Source organism: Lissotriton vulgaris, chromosome 9 (assembly GCF_964263255.1).
Source record: "Lissotriton vulgaris chromosome 9, aLisVul1.2, whole genome shotgun sequence".
NCBI classification, from domain to species: Eukaryota; Metazoa; Chordata; class Amphibia; order Caudata; family Salamandridae; genus Lissotriton; species Lissotriton vulgaris.
In genome coordinates, this window is record NC_141697.1 from 54379485 (window position 1) to 54403755 (window position 24271).

The 24271-nt window shown below is 44.5% G+C and overlaps 1 protein-coding gene across 13 annotated transcripts in view; it reads right to left on the minus strand.

Moving 5' to 3' along the window:
- The window catches only part of MEIS2 (Meis homeobox 2), a 311789-nt gene that overhangs the window by 257759 nt on the left and 29759 nt on the right, over positions 1 to 24271 (minus strand). For all 13 annotated transcript variants that reach the window (XM_086937010.1, XM_086937018.1, XM_086937009.1 and 10 more), the window contains exon 7: positions 18665 to 18779. In XM_086937010.1, the coding sequence (XP_086793136.1) occupies positions 18665 to 18779 (115 nt within the window). The remainder of the gene's footprint in view (positions 1 to 18664; positions 18780 to 24271) is intronic.

Here is a 24271-nt window from a genome sequence, read left to right on the forward strand (position 1 = left end):
AAAGTCTAATAGTTCACAAGATATAAGGGGAATATTGCGTGTCTCATTGTTAGAAAAAGTGGGTATCATGCATTCTAGTCTAATTTTTAGACTATAAACAGGCATGTTTAAGCTATTTTATACCTAAATGCCATCTTCGTTGTTTAAGATACATTTTTGTATGTTTTTGTATATTTGGCTCTCACATTTATCATTTAACAAGGGTAAACTGCTGCGTTAAAATTCCATAAATATAAACAATTGTACAATCCCAAAAAGCACAATTCATTAATTTTTGAGTGTCAAAACTGAACAAGGTCATAACCATATCTTTGAACTTTTGTGTTGGGGTGTGTGGGTACCCTTATGTCATGTATTTACATTTACGCTTCCAAGGAAATTTGCCTTATTTTCTAGATATACAAAAAAATTACAAATGCCCACGTGAAAGGGCTGATATCACGTTCTGAATTCCATTATGTAGATTGGATGGAATGGGGAGAGGGGCTGCACCATCTTCAAGCAGAAACAATAAAACATTAAGTCAAGAGACTTGAGTTTATGGTGTACCCACATAATTCCAATAAACACAAGAAAAAATTGAGGGATCCGCTTGAAGATGAGGTGTGCCCAGCTGCCTCATATGCCCTTTGCTTTGCTATTCTACCGAAAGCAATTGTGCGTGGTACTCTTACACTTGATTTGGTATGTATGTTTCATCAACATGTTCAATATATAGCATGGTTCTTAATTCAGTTCAATTTTATTGATCCTTACGGCACAGACCACCCTTTTAGAGTCATCGTCCTGTACATATATATACACTAAGCCCGTTCCATCAGGCCTGCCAACCCCTGTGTGGAAGGGAGTATTACCTGTTTCAAGCAGGGATCTTTCTCACTCACTCCACTACACAATGTTTGCATTGCACTTCATTTGCTGTTAGGATTGCGTCCTCATTTATTGATGTAGGTCCGACTCAACCTTCGTCATGGACTGCTTCCGTTACACAGATCCAGACCGAAGTCCTCACGCTGCCCAGTGCATTCGTGAAGGAAAGCTCTGAATGGAACCAAGAGTGCACCAGAAGCAAACCCAGCTCCACCTGCCTCACCCAACTTTCAGGAGGGTCATAGTGGGAGGTGAAATGTATGGTGTGATTGCTGGGATATGCTTGTAGTAACCACATTTGACGGGTTTGTGATGGGCATAATATTCATGCACAGAACTTGCATAAATCACTAAAAACAGAGGGAAATCCAGCTACTGTGGTAAGACTGGGAAGAACCCGTCAGAATTATATTGGGATACAAAGGGATATTTGGCAGAGCAAATCAAATGGGAATACATTTAGGAGTAGGGTTTGTCTGCCAGCCGGCAAAATAGGAGCAATCTGAAACCGTGTTAATATGGAAACCAAAATGAATTAAGTGAGGTGGGGATGAGAGCACCAGGAACCGAGAGGTCATCTTCACTATCTCCACCTATGCAGTCAGCAGGGTCACCTCGGAAGTGACCGCGGGAGGCTTGTCTTCCATTGCATCACACATTTTACTTGTGTGGATTAGGAGCGGCTGTCCACCACATAATCGATTGGAGATTGTTTATAAGGTGTCTATGGAACCGCCATAAAGGGCATCTGAGCCCCACAGATACACACCAAGAGATGGTTCATGGCACACTGGTTCAGCGTGTTGAAGGGAGGCTACTCTAGGTACCTCGTGTGGCGACACCGAATTTACTGTAAAACACAGCAGGCACTCATCCAAAGTTAGGGCACGAAACCTCGTACCTCTCTCAGAGATAACATGTCTGCAGGTGGGACCACGGTGTGTGGCTGGGTGACGAAAGAATTGATGGTGCTAGCATCAAGTTTCAGCAGAGGAAGGCTTGCGTGATCTCTGATCGTCATAGGTGTGTTCTAGCACAGAGCCCTCGCACGAGCTCATTCGCTGGGAGGCAGCATAAAGCTGAGCATGTAAATCAATACACCTTGCAGCTCCCGGAGCACGGCTAATGCTGGGCATAGGCCGTCGAGCTTCGCAAGGCAGCCATGTTTGGCGAGAATGGAGTTCGTTTGGAGCGGATACACCTAGAACGATTTTTCTAAGGTTCTCAGAGTGACCTCTGCAAAGTGCCCGGAGCTATGCTTCGCAGAACCCATAATGCACATGGCTCATAGATAGATTATTTTGGTGGGCACAAGGTTTTGAGTACATTGGAAAGGCTCAGTTTGTGGCGGTCTCCGGTATAATACTCTCTCAGGAATATAAGCAACGATTATAGAAGCGAACATTGTGTGACATCACTTTTCTACGTTGTCACTGTGAACAGTATTAACGTTAGACCTTTCAGAAATGTTTCCAGTGCCCTCTGTCACCTCTTTCTACAAAATGTTACGTGACTAGTGACCTGGGCCCGACTGCCCCAGCCTTTCAAAGGCAGCGTATGGCACCACCGTAGGATGCGACCTTGCACTGTAGTAATAAAGGGTGGGAATGCAACTAAGGGTGTGAAATATGACCAGGGTAACTGTTAAGCTCACAGTTAGGGTAAGGGTCAGTTTCACGGTGAGAGTTAAAGAAAATCGCCCTTTGCTCTCTCAGAGCTGGAGAGTGAATGTGGCGTTACATTGTTCACCTCTGAATACACTGCTTTCGGAAGAATGCGTCAAATAATAAAATAAAAAAAACAGATAGCATTTGGATTCCTAATATCATGGCACGCCCATCTCCTCATTTATAGGGTTGCATTTTACACATACCCCCTTTTAGTGGGCTAAACGTTGTTTTGCCTGCTCATATATATACAAGTTGGAACAAGTGAACAACTTTATCACCAGACAATCATCAAATAACGCTTTCTAGACTCTTCCCTCCTCTATCCTTCCTTTGACTCATCCCAAACCTCGCTTTACTTCTATGCTCTTCGACATAACGCATTATAGAGTCTTCCTTCCTCCATCACTCCTTTATCTTTTTCAATCCAACGAACAGACTCCCATGTCCACCGCTCGATTTAGCACCTTAGATTTACCTATACTAATCCATCACTAATCCACTTTAGGTTCCTGAGTAGCGTGCTACTCGCCGAAAAGCACTTCAACACCTCTTCAGGGTTAGTACGCAAGCGCTATACAAACATAATTACAATAAGGACTGTATTTTGAGTTGTTAATCATGAGGATGAGAAGTTCATCTCTTCTGCCTAATCTTAAATACACATCTAAGACATGATGGATGAATCGATGGATTCATGAGCTGCAACTTAGTACAGATACTTTATGTACTGTCATTGATTACTCTCATCTTTACTATCGGTTCCAAACCCAACAGTGAGAGTGGCAGAAGCATGTATGTGCAAGCATGTGCACACACTTGCACACAACACTGCACCATCAAGCACGCACACCACATACCTATAGACTTATTCACATACGCACACACACCCCACACCCACAGACTTTAAGTTATGTTAAACGTATTTACCAAAAATAATATAAAATTAAATATATAAGGTTAGTCTGAATAAACATTTTGTATATTCCTTAAATAACCTAATAAAACACTTAACTTAACTTGACTTGGCGTTAGAATGTCACCAGATCCTCCACATGGTAATATAATACTTCAAAACATTGTTAGCCACGTCACCACACACACACACACACACACACACACGCTAACACACACATGCTAACACACACATGCTAACACACACATGCTAACACACACACGCTAGCACAATCACACACACACACTCACGCACACACACTCTCTCACACACACACACACACGCTAACACACACACACACACACACACACATGCTAACACACACACACACACACACACACACACACATGCTAACACACACACGTTAGCACAGTCTCACACACACACATTCTCACACACACACACTCTCACTCACACACACACACACACACACACACACCCTCACACACACACACACTCTCACACACACACCCTAACACACACACACACACACACACACACACACACACACACACATTCACAAACACCCTGGTCTTCCCTTTGTCTCCCGCACCCTCGCAACCCCCTCCCTCACATGGCCATTCTAAAGCACATCTCGAGAGAAGAAGATAAGAGGATTGAATTGTCAGCCTTGCTTCCCAGGCCACGTAGAGGCAGAGGTAAACAGCTCGTGTACCACAATATGCGCCATTGTGCTGCGGCGGCGGAGGCTCGCTAGCACCTTTGGCAATTACCACAGAGCCCAAAAAATCAATGGAAAATCAGCATGACAAAAAGATTGAGCTGGTCTGTAACAGCATCCAGGTCCCCAAGCTAGAGAGGCCCTTTCCAAGTGACACACAGCGCGGGCTCCAAGGAACAGCGATATGGCCCCTCCGGAGCCCTAACATGGGCTTGTATGTTGTACCTGCCGCTCTCGCCAGAAGCACAAGCCACCATATCTTTCTCGGCTTCTGAAATGGAAGAAAGCAACAAAAAAACCTTCTAAGATCCCCAAACATCCAAATAATCTGAAAAGGGCCCATGTGCTACCCTGCTACAAGCATACCTCACAATAAGTTCAAATAAAACTCTGCCCAAATTAAAATGGCTGATCACGGAGGGCAACCCTGCGACTCTTCGAGTTGCCTTGCTTGCCACTGCGGTTTGCTGCAAAATGTCCACCACGCGAGGTTGCTTTACTCTCCGTCACCACATTTCACTTCCGAGCCGTCATTAGCCTCCCATTCATAAATAATGCATAGCCAGTGTAGTATTATAAATACAATTAGCGAGTAATTAATCTTATCCATAATCATATATTCGTGACAATTTACAGCCCAGATCGGTCTAGTTAAATTTGCGGCGGTCGGGGAGCAGACACAACAACGAATCATTTTGCTAAAAAAGCTCTGTTTATTTATTTAAAGCCCAACGTGGATAAAAAAGGCAAATTCTGCTCTTTCTTTGCAATAGATGAGGCAGAAATCACCGCTGCACGGTTACCTACAGTCGTCTGCAATGAGGAGAGATCTAAAGTTTGCGGCAAAGCTATAGGGGTTTTGAGAAAAATTTAAGCCCATATTATTTTTAATTTAATTGGCAAGAAAGGGTGGCTGCTGTGGTCTCTCAATACTTTGGCTTTGGGGTATAGACGTGAATAAGCCCAGAGCAGCAAAAGGCAAGTTTTAATAGATTTAAGCTTTGTTATCAACTGGTTTATGATGCACACCTTTTCTCTCGGAAATGCTAGAATTTCATCCATGTTCACCTGAAAACAGCCCACTCATCCAACTCTCTCACATCCTTTTATCCTAATTTAATCTTAGTGACCCCCGGACGCGCAGAGAAGGGTAGAGTCGTGTGCTAGAGTCATGTGCTGTGATCCTCTTTCACCTAGAGTGGTAATCCGCAGCCCAGACCATCTGTCTCCATTTCACCCCACCCCTTTGGTAAGAAGCAGACCAGAGTTGTCCACAAAACATACTTTTTGCATGTTAATGTCTTCTTTTGCACCATTGCCAGCTCCCTCCTCAACCTGGATGTCAATGTGAACATCACAGTGACCCAATTAATGCGACTTGCCTCTGTAAGGATGGAATACGCACCATCACACAGCCTGCTCGCGATTGTGGTCCACAAGGGCGCACAAAGCGGTGTCACAGCATTTCTGCTGGGTCATCAGAACTCCAGCACTTGGGTAGCCGCAAGAGTGATGACGCGATCTAGGCAGTCAGTGGGTCGTATATTTTAATCCCCTCTATTGGGCTTGTAACGCAACAAGGGGACCTGATCATTTTGTTTAATCGCGGCTTGGATCCACGCCAGATGGCGTCCATTGAGCAGCCGGGCACGTTGAGAGAGATGAGCTGCTGCTAAGATGCCACCAGAGCCTTCCGGTAAACGTCTGAGAACTGAATCCAACGAGCAGGCGGTCCCAGAGCAGAAGGGATACATTTAAAAACTATGTGCATTAACTACACTTTTCCCTATAGAATCCTCAGTGGCATGAATAATTTACCCTCTCTTATGGTAATGGGATCAAGCACGTCTCGCTCTGTCTTCAGAGCAGCTACTCTCCGCTTTCAGTAATTACTCCACCTCGCGGAAAAAAACATGGCTTCAGTATTCGGGGAACCCTTTGGAAGCCGATAAGGAAAATAACATAGGGAAATTTGGCAGGTTGGCCAAGAAGCTACCAATTTACACAGAGTGGTGGGACAAGATACGATTTACACCCTTCTCGTCCATAACTCCCTTTTAGGTCAACATAACATTAAAAAGCCCTATCCAGTGACGTTTTTCGAAATGCAAAGTGTATCTTTGTCGCTTAATTTCCCGATAACACCTAATGTGTTATGTTATGTGTTTTTGTGTGTAGCACGCCTCTGCCAAATACGTGGCCTACAATTATCAAGTTTGTGGTTTCGGGTTGGGCTAGCCAGAGCTGGGATGCCTACGGGCCGCCATGAGCTTTACAAATCCACCTAGTATAGTATCATGCTCCTGGGGAGTAGAGGAGTGTTGTGTGGGACAGTGGGATTTCTCTGGTTGTGGCGCGAACATGAATGAAACCTCTAGGTGGAAATGAGGATGCGTCTAATCTAACCAACTCTTCCTCCCCGCGCATCGAAACTGACGAATGCATACAATCCCTGCAAATTTCCTGCAGGATATCCTTGCATGGGAAGTTGATATATGACCTTTGCCCGGGGCAGCCATGTTAGGAAGGTGAGTATGTAGGAAAGATCAGTCTGACACCGCTGGGGGTGGAAGCCATAGAACAGCAGGGAAGGAGGCCGCCTGATCTATACGCTTTCTATATAAGGCAGAATTCTAGTCGCTTCACGGCTGCAAATGAACTCTTTTCAACCATCTGAAGAATTCGTCTCGCGAGCTAAGTTAAAAACAAAGCACACCTATCTTTACAGGTAAAGATTATCCTTCTCACTAAATTAAAAAGACCACATATGGACATATTTTATAATGCACGTCATTATGCTGAATCGTACAGATCTACAATAATATTAGTTTGTTTTGCTGAAAGTTCTTAATACCAGTTTGGTGGTTTAAAGTACTGCAAATGCCTCACCTTCCGCGCCAGGATACTATTTTAGTAATAGAGCGCGTTACAAAACCCTTTATATCATATCGTATCATATCAAATGAGATGTGTCACTATGAATCAATTTTGAGACTTTAAAATCAATATTAACATTACGTATCCATTAATATTGTGAAGGATTGTAACAAGCAGGGTATTTTGGGCTACCTTAAGGTTTTCTAAATCGAGATGCAGACTACACAATCACAAGTCAATGTATAATCATCAGGAGCCGTCTCTTACTTTTCGCAAAGCTGCCTGGCAACTTTTCAAATTGATGTTATAATATATTAAACACATCAAGGCTGACATTTGCGCAGAGCGCCAAGTGACTTATTTAGAGAGAACCAAACGCGAACAATAATCGGAAAACACTTAAAGGCGGCCCCCCCCCACCGCCGCACCAGATGGCAACTGTCATACTTTATTTTCTGTTATTTTAAAAAGATTTCTGCCTACTATGACAACATTTCATTAGGTGTTTTTTCACAAATGCCGCAGTCAAATCCCCAGTGCAAGGTGTTTAGAGAATGCTGTAAACATTTGCTAATACCTGACATATTTTGGGGAAAAGCGCATCTCCAGTCACAAAAAAGACATGGCAGCCCGAGCGGGAGGTGTGCGGTTTTACAGCGCCCTGTTCAAGGCGTTGCGACACTTGTGCGTATGAGGAAACAATGGGCCTTTATTCTTAAGGCACACTTGTGGAGAGGTGATATATTAATGCAATGTTGTATTTTTACCATCTACATAAAGCACACCAAAAAATTAATTGTGTCTTCGTGCTTTAATAATAAAAGACTGATATCTGATCCATCAACCACGCGGACCCTACTCATCACCGTAATCCTTAGCGCCGTGATATCCCCTGGGATGAATGTCGCGCTCTACAAATAAATAAATAAATAAATAATCAGCATCACCATTACTGAACGGTATGATTTATTGCGATTAATTGGAGATATAAATAACTATGCTGCAAAATCGTAACCCACTAAGCTATCGCAGAATGACAGGAACGTAAATTCATTTAGTAAAATTGACATGCTTAATGTGCATGTGACATGCATGCAAAGGGTTGTTGGTGGGATGTGTGTGGCACAATTTCCAGAAAGTCTACCATGACAAAGTACAGGGCTCGCCGTATTTCCGGATAATATGGCCACGTGCTTTTTTTTCCAGTAAAAATATGATTTGCAAACAAAGGGCTCTGTCAAATGATTACACAGCAAGGCCTCCATTCTGCCCCCATTTTGCTCCCGGCGCGACTAATGACCACAAACAGCGCACTCGATTTGCCTAAGACAATCTATCCCAGATTGGTGCATCAAAGTACGGAAATTCACCCGTTAGCTTTGCATTACCCCAACTGTGAGCGGGCGCTGAACCTGCACCGGGGCACCGTTTGCTAAGATGCTGCACAACAAGCGTTGCAATGGCTGCTTGGCACTGGAGGGCAGCCATTTTCTCCAATTTAAAGGTAAATGGCTCCGTTCTAAAAACTGGCTATTTTTTTTTTACAGTATTTTGGATCATGGAAATCTTTGTCTGAATTGAGATCCAGTTTGTCTAAAAGTAGATGCTTTTGACATTGATTTTCAGTGAGTAGTCCCGTTTCTTGCATCTGTCATGGAAGGGAGGATGGGTTGAGATAGTGGTAAAAAAGCGGGGTCCAGGTGGAGATCTGACGCGGCTTCAATTCACATTTCAAAATGATGACACACATGGGGAAAATGCTGAAATCAACATCCTTTTTTAACACAGCCAGGGTTCAAAAGAAGACAAATCACAAGTGAATGAGGTAGGCGACGATAAAAGCATATGTGACCTGCAAAAAAACTGTCTCTTAACAGCTCACTTCCCCTGGTTCAACTCAACAAAAGAACTCTATAGTACAATCTTCCAGTGCAACAAGGCGGTGCTGCGCTCCTGTGTGACATCATCAAACACAGACAAGAGAGTCTCATTTCAGATGACGTCATCAAAGGAATGAACAGTTTCCTACAAAGGCAGAATCAATGTCTCCCAAGGGGGCATCCGATACAATATTTGGATTAAGAATGTTTTGGGTCACTTTCACCGCCCTTTTTTTTGAATAACTGGCTACAACAAAACCTCACCCAGGATCCCCGGACTCGGAAACACGTTTTTGTAGCTTGTCTCCCTGCCTTGGCTTCAGGGCATCTGAATACAGAACAGAAGCAGCAGTGAAATGGAACGCGCCAGCTCAAAGGGGAAGGAATCACCAATTCATCAACATCGTTAGTATATTATATTTAAAATGTAAATGATTTGTCATGCATATTCAAGGAGAAGCTTAAGAAGTATAAATTAATTAGACCTAAACAATATTTCCTTAAATGCCATTTCCCAATACTTTCCATTTTGCAGTTCAAAAGGTCCCAAAAAAAGCCTGGAGTTTAGCAATGGCTAATTTGGAGTCTGGATGGTAAACAAAAATTCCAAACGTAGTATTAACAAACGCAAGCAAAAAAAAAAAAAAAAACACGAAAATAATGGATGCCAATTTGTGGCCAAGATTCAAGCGAATAATAATACTAAAAAAAAAATGCAGCGAGTGCTCAGGATAAACATAAGCGGATGGCTAGTTTTGTAGACAATGCAGTGTCTTCCATCTTAATGGAGAGCTCTGCCCGACAGGCTGTTTTTAGCTAGTACAGCTCATCAGAATTTTTGGTCTGTTTAGCATATCCTGTTTCTAAAGCAGAATAATTTCACACTTTCCCATATGCCTGTTGTGCTGGCAAGCCGCGCACACCCACGGCAGGACTTTCTGAATATGAAATCCCTCTCCAAAAAAAAAAAAAAAAAGAAAAAACAAGTCAGTAACTTGTGTCTCCGAGGTGACATCTTGAAAGGCAGGACATGAGCGGTGACAAGGACTCGGCAGCTGCAGGCAGATTTTCAACTTGGGGGTCTTCAAGCCCAGTCCAAAAAATATGGCTCCCCCCTTCGCCCAAGCGGGCGGCCAGCAAACTCATGAATCTATGTCGCGCAAAGAGACTGCGGTGCCAACAGTTGGGGAGAGGCGGGCATCCTGTTTAGGAGATGTGCTGATTTTTAGGCAGAAAATCGCAAAAAATGCCAATCTGTCCAATTACGCAGGCTGAAACAAGGCACACGGATCTCTTTTCATGGTGCTCCACTTGGAAGGCGCACTTCCACTTCCGGGTCTGTCCAAGGGTGAAACACTACTCTCAGTTTAACCTCTTGGGGCAATAATTATAGTAATAATGATGATATTAAAGAAATGCGAAGAACTTGTTATCTAGGAAGCCTCTCGCATCGACTCAGACTTTACTGAGCGTCATGTGGAGGATGCCCCGGTCAAACATTCAGGGCACTGACCACACCAATCAGCTGTGTCCAAAGTCGGCCAAGGAGAGCCAGATCTTGCCAGTGTTTCACAATAACCTCATAAGATAAATGTACGCACAAGGCTCTGGCCTTCGTGGACCAACGTGGGCCACCACAATTACAGAGGTATACTTTATTTTCGAAAAAAGAAAAGAGCTAATTCAAATCTTAAACTTAAAACTTGACCATCCGTGGCTCTTCTGGGCAGAGGAAAAGACTTCTTCTACTCTCTCCTCTTGCGTACCATTGCAGCACCTCGTTTCAAACTGTAAGAGGCTTTGAGGCGGCTTAGACAGTAAAGGATGACAGTGGAGAGCGAGGACATCCGCTCCGGTGCCCTCAATGGGTCTGAGTTGACAATATACACCCTTCAGACCCGTGTGTTGATGCACAACACCATGTGGTGGTGCGAAGGACGCAGTGTGTGTGTGTGTGTGCACACGTCACTTAGATTGCTCATTCTAAACTTCACAGGCAGCTCTAGGGAAATAACTAGTGTTGCCTTGGATTCTAGGGGTCACCAAACAGCTCTGAAGCGGCAACCAACCTGTCCATTGTTGAGGCAGTCACTCTCGACGTTTACAATAAACGAGCAACAACAGCACAATAGGAGACAACCAGTGTAGCCATCTGTTCATAGAGGTAATCACAAAATCTGTCTTTCCTCCAGCTTTTACCTGATGGGTTACCTGGTCACTCAAAGGGGTTGGATATAGCCTTCTCCTACCTCTGCCATCAAACTGCTCAAGGCATTCAATGGCCCCAGAGGACCATGGTTAATACCACATCGACCGGAGGAAACAACCGCTTAAAGTCACAGTCTATTGGAAACCAAAGGAACAAGGCAGTCAACTGCTACGGCGTACAATGGATAACACCACATCAACCTGAAGAAACAACTACTCAAGATCAGTCTGTTAGAAACCAAAAGAACAAGGCAATCAAATGCTCCGGCATAGCATAGGTGAAACCACATCAACCTAAGGAAGCAACCACTCAAGATAACTCTGTTAGAAACCAAAAGAAACAAGGCAGGGAACTGCCCCAGCGTACCATGTGTGAAACCACATCAACCTGAGGAAATAACCACTCAAGATCAGTCTGTTAGAAACCAAAAGAACAAGGCAATCAACTGCCCCAGCGTACGAAGGATAACACCTCATCGACCTGACGAAACAACCCCTCAAGATCAGTCTGTTAGAAACCAAAAGAAACAAGGCAATCAACTGCCCCAGCGTATGATGGATAACACCTCATCGACCTCACGAAACTACCACTCAAGATCAGTCTGTTAGAAACCAAAAGAACAAGGCAATCAACAGCCCCAGCGTACGATGGATAACACCTCATCGACCTGACGAAACAACCACTCAAGATCAGTCTGTTAGAAACCAAAAGAAACAAGGCAGTCAACTGCCCCAGCGTACCATGTTTGAAACCACATGGACCTGAGGAAACAACCACTCAAGATCAATCTGTTAGAAACCAAAAGAACAAAGCAGTCAACTGCTTCGGCATACTATGGGTAACACCACATCAACCTGAGGAAAAACCTACTGAAGGTCACAGTCTATTAGAAACCAAAGAAAGAAGGCAGTCAACTGCCACAGCGTACAATGGATACCACCACATCGACCTGAAAAAACAATCACTCAAGATCAGTCTGTTGGAATCCAAAAGAACAAGGCAATCAAATGCTCCGGCATACCATAGTTGAAAGCACATCGACCTAAGGAAACAACCACTCAAGATCAGTCTGTTAGAAACCAAAAGAACAAGGCAATCAACTGCTCCAGCGTACGATGGATAACACCTCATCGACCTGACGAAACAACCCCTCAAGATCAATCTGTTAGAAACCATAAGAAACAAGGCAGTCAACTGCCCCAGCGTACGATGGATAACACCTCATCGACCTGACGAAACAACCCCTCAAGATCAGTCTGTTAGAAACCAAAAGAAACAAGGCAATCAACTGCCCCAGCATACCATGTGTGAAACCACATCGACCTAAGGAAACAGCCACTCAAGATCAGTCTGTTGGAAACCGAAAGAACAAGTCAATCAACTTCTCTGGTGTCCCATGTGTAACACCACATCGACCTGAGGAAACAACCACTCAAGGTCACAGTCGATTAGAAACTAAAAGAAAAATATGACTACCAGAATAAACAAATACTTTCAGGTAAATGGGCACTTGTTTCTCAATGGTAGCAGGTGAGGGAGAGGGGCCAGGTGAAAGAAAGCAAACTGCCAGTGAAACTTTTTAGCTTGTTTGTGGAATGACTGCACCAAGGCAACAGGCAGATAAGAAGTAAATAAGAGAGACAAAGGCAACCTTATCCATACGCAAAGGCGGACCATCCCCAATGCGGCAGTGCCTCGAGAGTACAAATGGACTTGTCCTGGTTCAGTTACAAGCACTGTCTGACTTGCCCTAGTCAACCGGACCCTATCAGCTTTACAGTCACTGAGCCCAGATCCTTCCAGAAATGTACCAACAGTCATTAAGACCGAGGTTTAAAAATCTTCTCTCATGCAACGAACGAGGTAGCTGCACGTTCTTCGTATAGCGCAGAGTACACAGCATGTTCTCTGGTGACATCACTTCACTGGTGGCCACCTGCAACCCACTGATGTGCAAACTAGGAAAAGGCCCAAGCAACACAAGACACTAAACTTAAGCCTACCTCTGCCCTTTCCTCTTAGACACAGTCTGTCCACTTAACACCCTCACCACCAAATGTTAAGTGAGGCAAAACAGTTGATTTCTAGATGATAAACAGTCCACTCATCTGTGCCACCTTAAGAACCATCCGTACAAAAGAGGTGGGGAGAGTGAATGAAAAGAATCAAACAGTAGTGGTTCCTTCTAAAGGGTGGAGGAGTGCCTCCACGCCTTCTGCGGGCGCAGCAGGTAAACGAAAATTTATAAAATGGTAATTACCATTAAGTTATACATTCGCCATCGGCACGCGCTGTTATAGCGTGAGTGAGAGGGCCGTGGGTGAGGCTGCTTACTGCGGATTGCAGGATGACTGCTGCCCCTGTCAGTTCAGAGTGCGCATGTCGGATTGGCTGTTTGTGGTGTAATGGCGAGCCCGACATGCGCACTCAGACCCAGCAATCCTAGCGCCGTGAAGCAGGCTGGGGATTGCTGGCACAGGCCCTGAGCCTCAAAATGAGTGCTGGGTTGGCCTGCTCCAACCAATCCTGGAGCTGCTCTCATGCTGAAATTTTTATTTCAGTAATTTTTTATTGAAAATAAAAAACATATTTACATGGTACAGGGTGTAACACATGGGGGATGGGAAAAGACAGGGAAAAAAGCGTAGGAAAAGACAAAAATAAACGGGGTGCAGTATACCCCTCACCATTAAACTGGAACCCAATGCTACTGCACCTACTGCACTAATGATAGCTACGCCCCTGACCAGTAGTTCCACGCTCACACAGCCTGCCCTGCAGCAGTTCTAGCACTGTATAAACATACACCGCTTAACTCTCAGCAGCAGCCAGGCTGCTGGCCCGCTTCGCTCTCCCTGCACTGGGCCGCCCTGGGGTTTTTACACGTTCCGCGTGCCCTGCAGGACGCGTCTGCCGCCACCGAATGTCGGTCGGGGCCCCAGTGACCCGTTAATGGCTCGCAGTGGCGGAGGCTGGCCGGAGCTTGCTCGCCGGCTCGCAGGCACGAGTGCTCCAAGCATTCGCGTAATTGCAAGAATATGAAAAATGAGGATCTCAGCTCGTGAGCGCGGGGAAAGGTCAGAGCCAGCCTCACACACAACAAACCGCTGGAAGACGGCCTCATTAGAGCATTAAATCAGTATCTCTTACTCTTCCCTCCAGCCCCTCCCTGCTTTTTGTAAAAATACTATCACTGTTTTTATTAATAGACGTCGTTAACCCTTTGTTGCCTGACTTTCTATGGTTCTGCTTATGTTTAATAGCAGTCGAGGAGTTTTATAAAAGGGTTGTATTCACAAGCCGAGAGCTCCACCCCTCCCCCCCCCCCCATTATCCATATATCGGAGTGTGACAAATTTCTGTTATCCTACAGGACGTTGTACACCCGCTCTGTTGGCATGCAGGACCTGACTGGCGTAACAAATCAAATACAATGGATAATGAATAGTTTACTTAAAAATAAACAAGCATCAGTAAAGCCAATAGGTCTGGTGGCAATACTTTTGGTTTTACCAATGATTGTTTTATTTTGCCATGGTTTGTAAAACGTTATTGCTGCGGTACCCCCATTAAAATAAAAAAAAACATTTTTTAAAATCAAAAATATTTTTGGGTCTCAAAAAGCACACGCTACGCAATTAGTTCATGTCACAGATGGGAACTACTTTCTGAGCGGATGTGTTCCTTGTGAAAGAGCAGAAGGCCATCACTCACAGTGAAGTTAGCCAATGGTTGAAGTGGGCTGCCTCCCTGTCCCATGCTGTATGCTATAGTGGGCAGAAGAGATATGTGAATGACACAACAGACCAATCAATGGAGAGGGCTGGGTAAAGCCTCTACATGTAAATGTAAATGTACAGGAATTTATATAGCGCAAATCACCGAGCGGTTTCTAAGCGCTTGCTTAGGGAACCCGTCCTGGTATTCCCCTGTGAGATAACCCCTGCATGGTATCCGCAAGGTGAAAGCCAGGCATTCCGCCACGAGGGGCCTTTGTGGAGATTAAGCAAGCTATGGCCCAGTAATGCAGAGTGTGAACCCGTGAATCGAGTAGGCACCGGAGCGAGAATTGTCGAGTCCATGGACATTTTAGGACTCAAGACCCCGCTGAGCTGGGAATTGAACCCTGGTCCCGGGCTGAGCTCTGCTTCCAGGTCTGCCTCCTCTAACCAGTGAGCCACACTTCTCCACATGTAAGTATATTATATATAAATGCTGGATGCTTCGGGTAGAGGGCCTCCTGGCAGCTTTCGGGTCATCCATTGCCTCTCAGGATTGCAATGTTTAGACTCTGCTCAGGTATACATGTGTGTTTGCGGTGGAGCAAGAGTGGTACTAGAGCAACAGTGACAATAAAGCCAGCCAAGGGTGGAGGTGGGCTCGCCACCGAAGCATCGAGCCAGATGCCTGGCTCGGCTCGGCTCAGGCTCCTCTGAGACCTTCAAGCCCAAAATGAGCTAAGCTTTCGTGCAGCCTTCGTGCGCCAACACACTGTAACCTCATGCAACAAAAATTAACTCCTTTACCGTGGCGCAAATTCAGCCGCAGTGCGGGAATTCTATTAGGTGGGCGGGGCCGCGTCGGCCAACGGACGTGCGCAGCACTACTGAGTCAGTGCTTGTGACGGCCATTGGCCAATGCGTGAACACAAGGGGTTAATGACAGAGCATTAACCTTTGGTCAAAAACAGGATAGAGAAAGACATACCCATCAAGTGGCTGAATTACACAGGGTAAAACTAGAAAATCCGGACAACCCTGGCTTCCCCGCTTGTGCAACATGTGTGATCCCGTGCAAATGTTCTATGTCGCCCTCACTCCCTTTCTCTTCATTATCACATACGACAGCATCCTAAAATTCGTAAGTCCAGGATGTGTTCTTTACAAAACCCTCTTGCATTTGCTTTATGTTGCTCCATGTATAGCAAGAATTGTAGTTCTCTACTGGTGGCGTTATTGTGATGCAGCAGAATGAATGTTCATATTTTAAAACTATTACTTTCAAAATTGCCTCTCAGTGCAGTGATGCATTCTGATGAACAAAGGTAAAAGGCTTCCACGTGTTAAAGAAATTCACCTGAATTTTGAAGACTCTTTATCATATTTTTGCATGATGCCTGTGGCACGATTTACATCCAACATTTGCAAGGCTCAGCTCCTGCACGCGAGCTTAGAGACAAGCAAACCCTCGGTTCGGCTCTGGCTCGGCTCGCCCCGTTAATGTGTCGGCTCGGCCACCTCTAACCAGGTTTTTGGGAAGCCCAGAAAAGGTGTTTTGCAACCAGACAGCTTGCACCGCCTAGTAGGCAAGATTTAAAAGGGCAGACGCAAGGTCTGAGCATAGGAAGACACTAGAAGTCAGGAGGGTTCCAAGACCTCTGTCTCCATAGCAAAATAAAAGGTGAGGCAAGGTAGTAGATGCAAGGCAGTAGATGCAAGGCAGTAGATGCAAGGTAGTAGATAGAAGGCAGTAGATGCAAGGCAGTAGATGCAAGGCAGTAGATAGAAGGTAGTAGATAGAAGGTAGTAGATGCAAGGTAGTAGATAGAAGGCAGTAGATGCAAGGTAGTAGATAGAAGGCAGTAGATGCAAGGTAGTAGATAGAAGGTAGTAGATAGAAGGTAGTAGATGCAAGGCAGTAGATGCAAGGCAGTAGATGCAAGGCAGTAGATGCAAGGCAGTAGATGCAAGGCAGTAGATAGAAGGTAGTAGATGCAAGGTAGTAGATAGAAGGCAGTAGATGCAAGGTAGTGGATGCAAGGCAGTAGATAGAAGGCAGTAGATGCAAGGTAGTAGATAGAAGGTAGTAGATAGAAGGTAGTAGATGCAAGGTAGTAGATAGAAGGCAGTAGATGCAAGGCAGTAGATGCAAGGCAGTAGATGCAAGGCAGTAGATAGAAGGTAGTAGATGCAAGGTAGTAGATAGAAGGCAGTAGATGCAAGGTAGTGGATGCAAGGCAGTAGATAGAAGGCAGTAGATGCAAGGTAGTAGATAGAAGGTAGTAGATAGAAGGTAGTAGATAGAAGGTAGTAGATGCAAGGTAGTAGATAGAAGGCAGTAGATGCAAGGCAGTAGATGCAAGGCAGTAGATAGAATGTAGTAGATGCAAGGTAGTAGATAGAAGGTAGTAGATAGAAGGTAGTAGATGCAAGGTAGTAGATAGAAGGCAGTAGATGCAAGGTAGTAGATAGAAGGTAGTAGATAGAAGGTAGTAGATGCAAGGTAGTAGATAGAAGGCAGTAGATGCAAGGCAGTAGATGCAAGGCAGTAGATAGAAGGTAATAGATGCAAGGTAGTAGATAGAAGGCAGTAGATGGAAGGTAGTGGATGCAAGGCAGTAGATAGAAGGCAGTAGATGCAAGGTAGTAGATAGAAGGTAGTAGATAGAAGGTAGTAGATGCAAGGTAGTAGATAGAAGGCAGTAGATGCAAGGCAGTAGATGCAAGGCAGTAGATGCAAGGCAGTAGATGCAAGGCAGTAGATAGAATGTAGTAGATGCAAGGTAGTAGATAGAAGGTAGTGGATGCAAGGCAGTAGATGCAAGGCAGTAGATGCAAGATAGTGGATGCAAGATAGTGGATGCAAGGTAGTGGATGCAAGGTAGTGGATGCAAGGCAGTAGATGCAAGGCAGTAGATGCAAGGCAGTAGATGCAAGGTAGTGGATGCAAGGCAGTAGATGCAAGGTAGTAGATGCAAGGTAGTAGATGCAAGGTAGTACATACAATGCAGTAGATGCAAGGAAGTGAGGCAAGGGAGTAAAATCAAGGTAGTAGAGGCAAGGCAGTAGCAAGTGACATCACTTGCAGGCTTGTGGGTCATGGAACTATGCTTTTCTTATGAAGGTTGCAAGGTTGAGGCACTGACGACAGATAAATTAAAGTGTGTATACTTGAAGAAAGTGTCATGGAAACATAACCTGCTTGTAATAGTTGAACAACTGTGTCAGCAGGTGGCCACCCACCTCCATCCATTTTTAAAAGAGTCCGAACATTCATCCCCGCCCTTGCGATATCCTCAACCAGCATCGATAATTCGACTCGTGTTGCCTGTTGGCCCAACGCTACATACAGAAAAGTTTCACAATTGGCTAATCCTATGCGTCAAAACTCATTTAACACTCTGCCATGCGATCAACAGCTTTGCCACTCACTGTAGGAGCTGATGATGTTACAAGCTAAATTCCCCTGTTTACGCTCTATTACAAATTACTCCATCGCAGCCAGAAAGGAGTCTGCCGCTCTGTTTACTTACAGTACACAAAAATAAACTGCAGATAACCCAATTTGTCAAGGAATTGGCATCGCCAACCCATTGTTATTCCAGCGCTTGTTTAAAGATTAGATATTTGACTGTGAAATAAAAAATACATGTTAGGGGAAGGCTGTCTCCCTAGGCCCCAGCTGATTACACTCCAAGCCTGCACTCCATGTTTACTCGGTGGCAGATGTACAGATATCGCGGAAACAGCGGTTGCACCACTTATGCCGGCTTCGCTTAGGAAGAGTAGATTCAGCTCTGCTTACCTTGTTCACTGCTGTTGTCTCCGCTCTGGGACGCGTGACCCCCGCTGGAGGGGCCCGGTGTACCCGCCGAATGCGTGGACGTTGCGTCGTCGTGATCCCGCCAGGACGAAGGATTCTGGGAGCCAAAACACAAAAGGATGGTTTTCCATGGCAAATGTTCCCAGGCAATGTTAAGGATCCAGGTGGAACCGCAGGAGAAGGATTTGGGGGGAAAGGGGAGAGAAGAAAAGAATTAGTGTTGCTGAAATTGGTTGATCTGCAAAAAAGATACATTTCGCCTAAAAATTCACGCTGTGGACCTTTAGCATTCGGATGTATGACGGTACAACGTGTGGTATTACCACGCGTACCGTTACAACGCAGGTTTTACAACGCAAGTCGTTACAACGACTTGCGTTGGGGGGCGCTGGATAGTGAATAGTTTAATTTACTATTCCAACTCCAGTCCCCGTGGATAGTAGGGAAGGTTTTGGATAGTAAATTAAACTATTCCCTATCCTAGAGCACCCTCCAGCGAAAGTCGTTGTAACGACTTTTGTTGTAAAACCTGCGTTGTAATGGTACAGCGTTGTAATAGTTTAGTTGTAAAGGATGTTCCGCTCAGCATTCATTTGTTGAGCGATTAATGCAGAGGCCGAGAGATATCTGCTCCCAACAGATGAATAACACTGCACCTACACCTATCACCATGCTGTTGACTATTTTCACGGTTGTCTCATCCACTTCCTGTCCTACACCCGCCCCATCTGTAGCATGTGCTCTTCATGAAAAGCCTATCTAGAGAGTATCAAGCTGGTGATGCCAAAAAAAAAGTTTGATTTTCGGCGAAAATCAATTCGACTGCAACACAAGTTGATGACCACCAAACCCCAAAATTCAAGAGACATCATTTTAATCCAGGGGACGAGTGTGCCAGCATGTAAAGAAAAGACGGGCACAACACATAATGGGAAGAGTCAGCAGATGAATGAAGGGGTGAAAAGAAGTGGTGGAAACATGGGGGAAGAAGATGAAAGAAAAAAAACAATCAAGACCAGTAGAAGGGCAGACATGTAGAAGGCATGAAGGTATAATGCGGGTACAGAAAGAAGGTCTGGAGCAAGGTTTACTGAGGGGAGGATGGGAATCGCAAGGCGAGAGAGAAGCAAAATCAGGATCCCCTACTCAGAAAAAGAAAGAGGTTCTCTGTGATCCCACGAAAAACTAGCATGAAAGCAAACATTGACAAGTGCAGATAGATTTGTCTGCCACCCACTGGAGACCGCACGAGGAGAGAGACAGATGTCTGAGACAGCCCTTTACGTCACAGTACCATCTCCAGCGCCCATGTTTTGAGTAAAGCTGAGGTCTTATAGCCATCCACAAGTGACCCGCTCCTGCAACGTCCACCCTAGGATGGGGCCTCTGAAGGGACAACATGGACGCCAGGGTCTAAGCTGCCAGCGGCAGAACCAAACCAGCATTCTCCTCCTGATTCCACGAAGTGACCAATTCTGGGATAACGGGCACCCACCTCTGTCCCCAGGTGCATCCGTTTCCCTATCACAGAACATTAGCCCTAATATTAAACTATGTAAGAAGTTGGACATTTGCAAATGCTCTGAAGGGGCAGCTGTGATCACAAAGCAATGAAAACCAATGGTAGGTGCCACTGCTTCTGCAGAAGGACCACTGCTTAGAGGTCCATTTTATCACGGGCACGTCACCGCCCCGACTGGCACCCGTCTCACATACACAGGGGGTCTGCAGGGCTGAAACATTGGTATCTTATGCTCTTTTTTACGTGCTAGGTGCTCACAACCTATTGGTGTCCCACCCAGGGGATCCCCCAGAGTCTCAGGAGCTGGTGCAGAAACAGTGTCCTGGCACAGGTGGTCATAACCCGCTTCAAGAAGCAGAGGACAAAGTAGGCACAGAGCGGTAAGGGGCTAGTGAGTAAATGCTGGGGTCACACCATGGCCAGGCACAATGGTTGCTTCGGGTGTGTGCTGCATCAAGTGCTGGTTTAAAGTGTTGTAAATGTAGGCGCTATAGAAAAGGTACAGCATGGCTTCTGGAACAACAAGATCTCCACTTCTGTGCCTTACTCTGCTTTGGAGATTTGTGGATGGTTGGGTAGATGTGGGTGGCGTTAGTGTAGTCACTACTCTGGCTATTGTGGCAGAAAAATGGCACAGGGAGATTTTTATGTGTGTTGAAATGGCATATGCCCACTATGAAGCATAATGAGGCAGCCACCTACATCTGTCAATGCAGGTCTCGGGAGCAGAACAACACCTCTTTGGGCTGAACTTGGTACTTCATTTGTAAAAAAAAAAAAAACTCTGAGGGCCCTTCTCAGGGGCCACTGAAGCCTGTGCCACCCATTGCCCCAGCCAGGCTGCCAATGACAGCACCATCACAAATACCATCCACTGGGCTCCCACAAGAAGGACAATTTACGACTCTTCCAGGACCCAGAGCTGCAAGAATGGCGTGAACAGAAGATATTATTTATTTTTTAAGTATATTGAATTATTAATAAACATTGTTGGTGTACTTTTCTCAAAATTAGAGAGATAGTGCCCCCATGTGGTGGGCTGTTATTAGTGCTGTGGGAGAGAATTAAGTTCTGGTGCTCAGCACCGGAAACCACTGGCTAAAATTAAACACTGGTCCACCCCAGCTGCCTTGACCTGTATGGCCCTTACAAGGCACAGATTCACTATAGGGCAGGCTCTACCTTTCATCCTTCTGAGGACAACTTAAGAAGAACTTCAGAGTTGCATAATAAAAAGGCTGGCTGTTTTAGCACCAACAAACATTTCCGCTTGTGATATCTGCTGCATACTTGATGTATATCATTGCCGTGAACATTAACAATGCCAAAAAGCTGAGGGCAGCTCTATGTCTGACGATACTGTTGTGTCCTAAATATTGTTTTTAAATGTATTGTCACTTTGGATTTAGATTGTGCATATTTCCTCCAATGGGAAATACTTTTGTAGGAAATTCTGACAAGATTATTGCATTCTATCCCGTGGAAAAGCAGTATGCAGCGCTGTAGAAGAAACACACAACATAACATTCATTCTTGAGCCGTGAGCCTCAAGTGCCAAGCCCATGGCGTCTCTGCGCTGCGCTAAGCTGCAGAACATCCTAGTCCTTCAACACGAAGGCAAGACTTTACTGAGTGTGTGTCATGTGGCCGCATATTATATGTGTGTACATATATGTATGTGCTTACAAATGTGCACGTTTATATGCATCTGTGTGTATGCATGTGATTGTGTCCATATTAGTGTATATGTGCGTGTGTACATATATGTGCACGTATATAAATATATACGAGTGTATGTATGTGTATATATATATTTATATATATATATATATATATATATATATATATGTTTACTTTTTTATTTGTAATTATTTTTTGGTATATCTATCTATCTATCTATCTATCTATCTATCTATCTATCTATCTATATATACATAGTGTGTGTGTGTGTGTGTGTGCATGCATGTAGGTGAGAGAGGGCGGGTGTCTGTAAATGAAAGCAAAGCTGTCTTCCGAAAATCCCCTGATGAACTGTTTAGAAGTTAATTATAAGACTCCTTCGGCCATCGCAGGCTTGTAAATTAGCAACATAATGAAGATGGGGGAAGGAGCCTCTGTGCCATAACTGGAGCACATTAACCCTTTGCGAGGCGCGGGGATTGCAGACGTGCGAGAGTACAAGCAGGAGGCGGGCGAAATGAACCTCGGGAAATATTTCACAGTTCGTTAATGGAAATTAAGCACCCTGTGAAGTTTAATGGGCGACTTTCTATATTATTAAATAGCCGTAACCCTCCCCCTACCCCCCATTAAAACGAAAGCAGTTGTAAATCGTGCACAGGAAGTTTGACGAAACTTGGCGCGTGAAGTTTTCCAGGATGGAGCGACCAGCAGTTTTGGGAATTTATGGAGCACTGGGTTCGCTGGAATGTGCGGCCTCTTTTTGGGAAAATCAGAAAACTCCGAAGTGAGAAGCGGTGAATACTGCTGACTGCTGTCATGCTGGGGGTACCCCCTTCACCTCCAGTCCCCTGTTCTTACCCGGTACCCACTGTACAGGAAAAGCTTCATCAGCCACCTTTGGACTGGCCCTGAATGGAATTTCCTCTGGAGGGAATGGCCGAGGAGAACACGTGAAGCCAGTCGAAGGCGCTGGGCATGCAGACCTCACACCCAGTAATGCATGTGTAAAGCATATAGTACCTAAACCTGTCTACGAACAGCCCTAAAACATACAACAAAGAGATAATACCGCAAACAGCGCAGAGGGAACAAACATAGAAAACACCTGGACTTCATTCTAAAGTTTTCAAAGTTTTTTTCTCACAACCTTCACAACGTTTCTGAATAAATGAATACGATAAACCTGGAGAGAAAGACTCTGAAGTCACTTGCAATTATGCAGTGAGAAATTGTACAAAAACAAACTACCGCAGATACATTTCTTATAAAGTTTCCATCTTGGCTGGTTTTGATGAGAGTAAAAATTAGCTCACAATGAGAAAATGATGCAAACAGCGAAGAGAGAACAAACATAGAAAACACCTTAAGTCATTCTAAAGTTTTGCAAAGTTTTTTCTCACAACCTTCACAAAGTTTCTATGAAAGTTTTACACTTTCCCACACTTGTGTTAAAATCATTACTTATCCAACAATTAAACTGAAAAAGGTAAACCTGGAGAGAAATTTTCTGAACTCACTTGCAATTGTGCAGAGAAAAATTGTACAAAACGTTAACTACCACAGATAAAGTTTTTAAAAAGATTCCATCTTGACTGGGTTTGATAAGAGTAAAAATTATCTTACAATGAAATGAGAATTAACATTCAATGTGCAGAATTTTTTTTCTCATGCACTAATTTAAACCAGGAAACTTTGCGAAGCTCGAAAATCTGGATCTTGGCAAAGCTTCGACCACATAAAAACAAAGGCACACGCTACCAGGAGCCCGGTGTGAGCACATATGTATCAGCATGAAGCCTCAGACATGTTGCCGCACACATTTAGGAACGGGAAGCAAGACTGCACTAAATCACAAAGATTTTTGATGGAGTACAAGACACTATATTCGTCAACACTTGGGATCTCCAACCTTTTCCGTAATAAGAACTTATGTTCAATAAAAATCATCCCGCGCTACCAGCAGATATTATCAGGTTTGTAATAAAGACCACATCAGACAAGATTACATTAGTGGTCACCCTGAGTGCGAGATTACCTGAGAGGGATGACATTGGTTCTTCAGCAGTAATGCAAAAAAATACTTTATCAATTTAGAATGTTGCATCATGGGTAACACAACAGCCAGAGCTGAAATGCTCGTGGCACCAGGGTAAAAACATCCGTAATAAATCCCCCTGATGAAGCACAATTTATCTTTCAAATATAAGCTTTAAATATATTTTGGGAATTCAACAATTTCTCTCCAAATATCAGCTTACAAGTTACGAAAATACACAGTTTTCAAATTGTGTAAAGATCTACTAATTAACCCAAGCAAAAGCTTCTAATTTAATGGACTGGGCTGCACAGAGAGGCGCTTTTTTTCTGATTGTAGTTTTCTATAG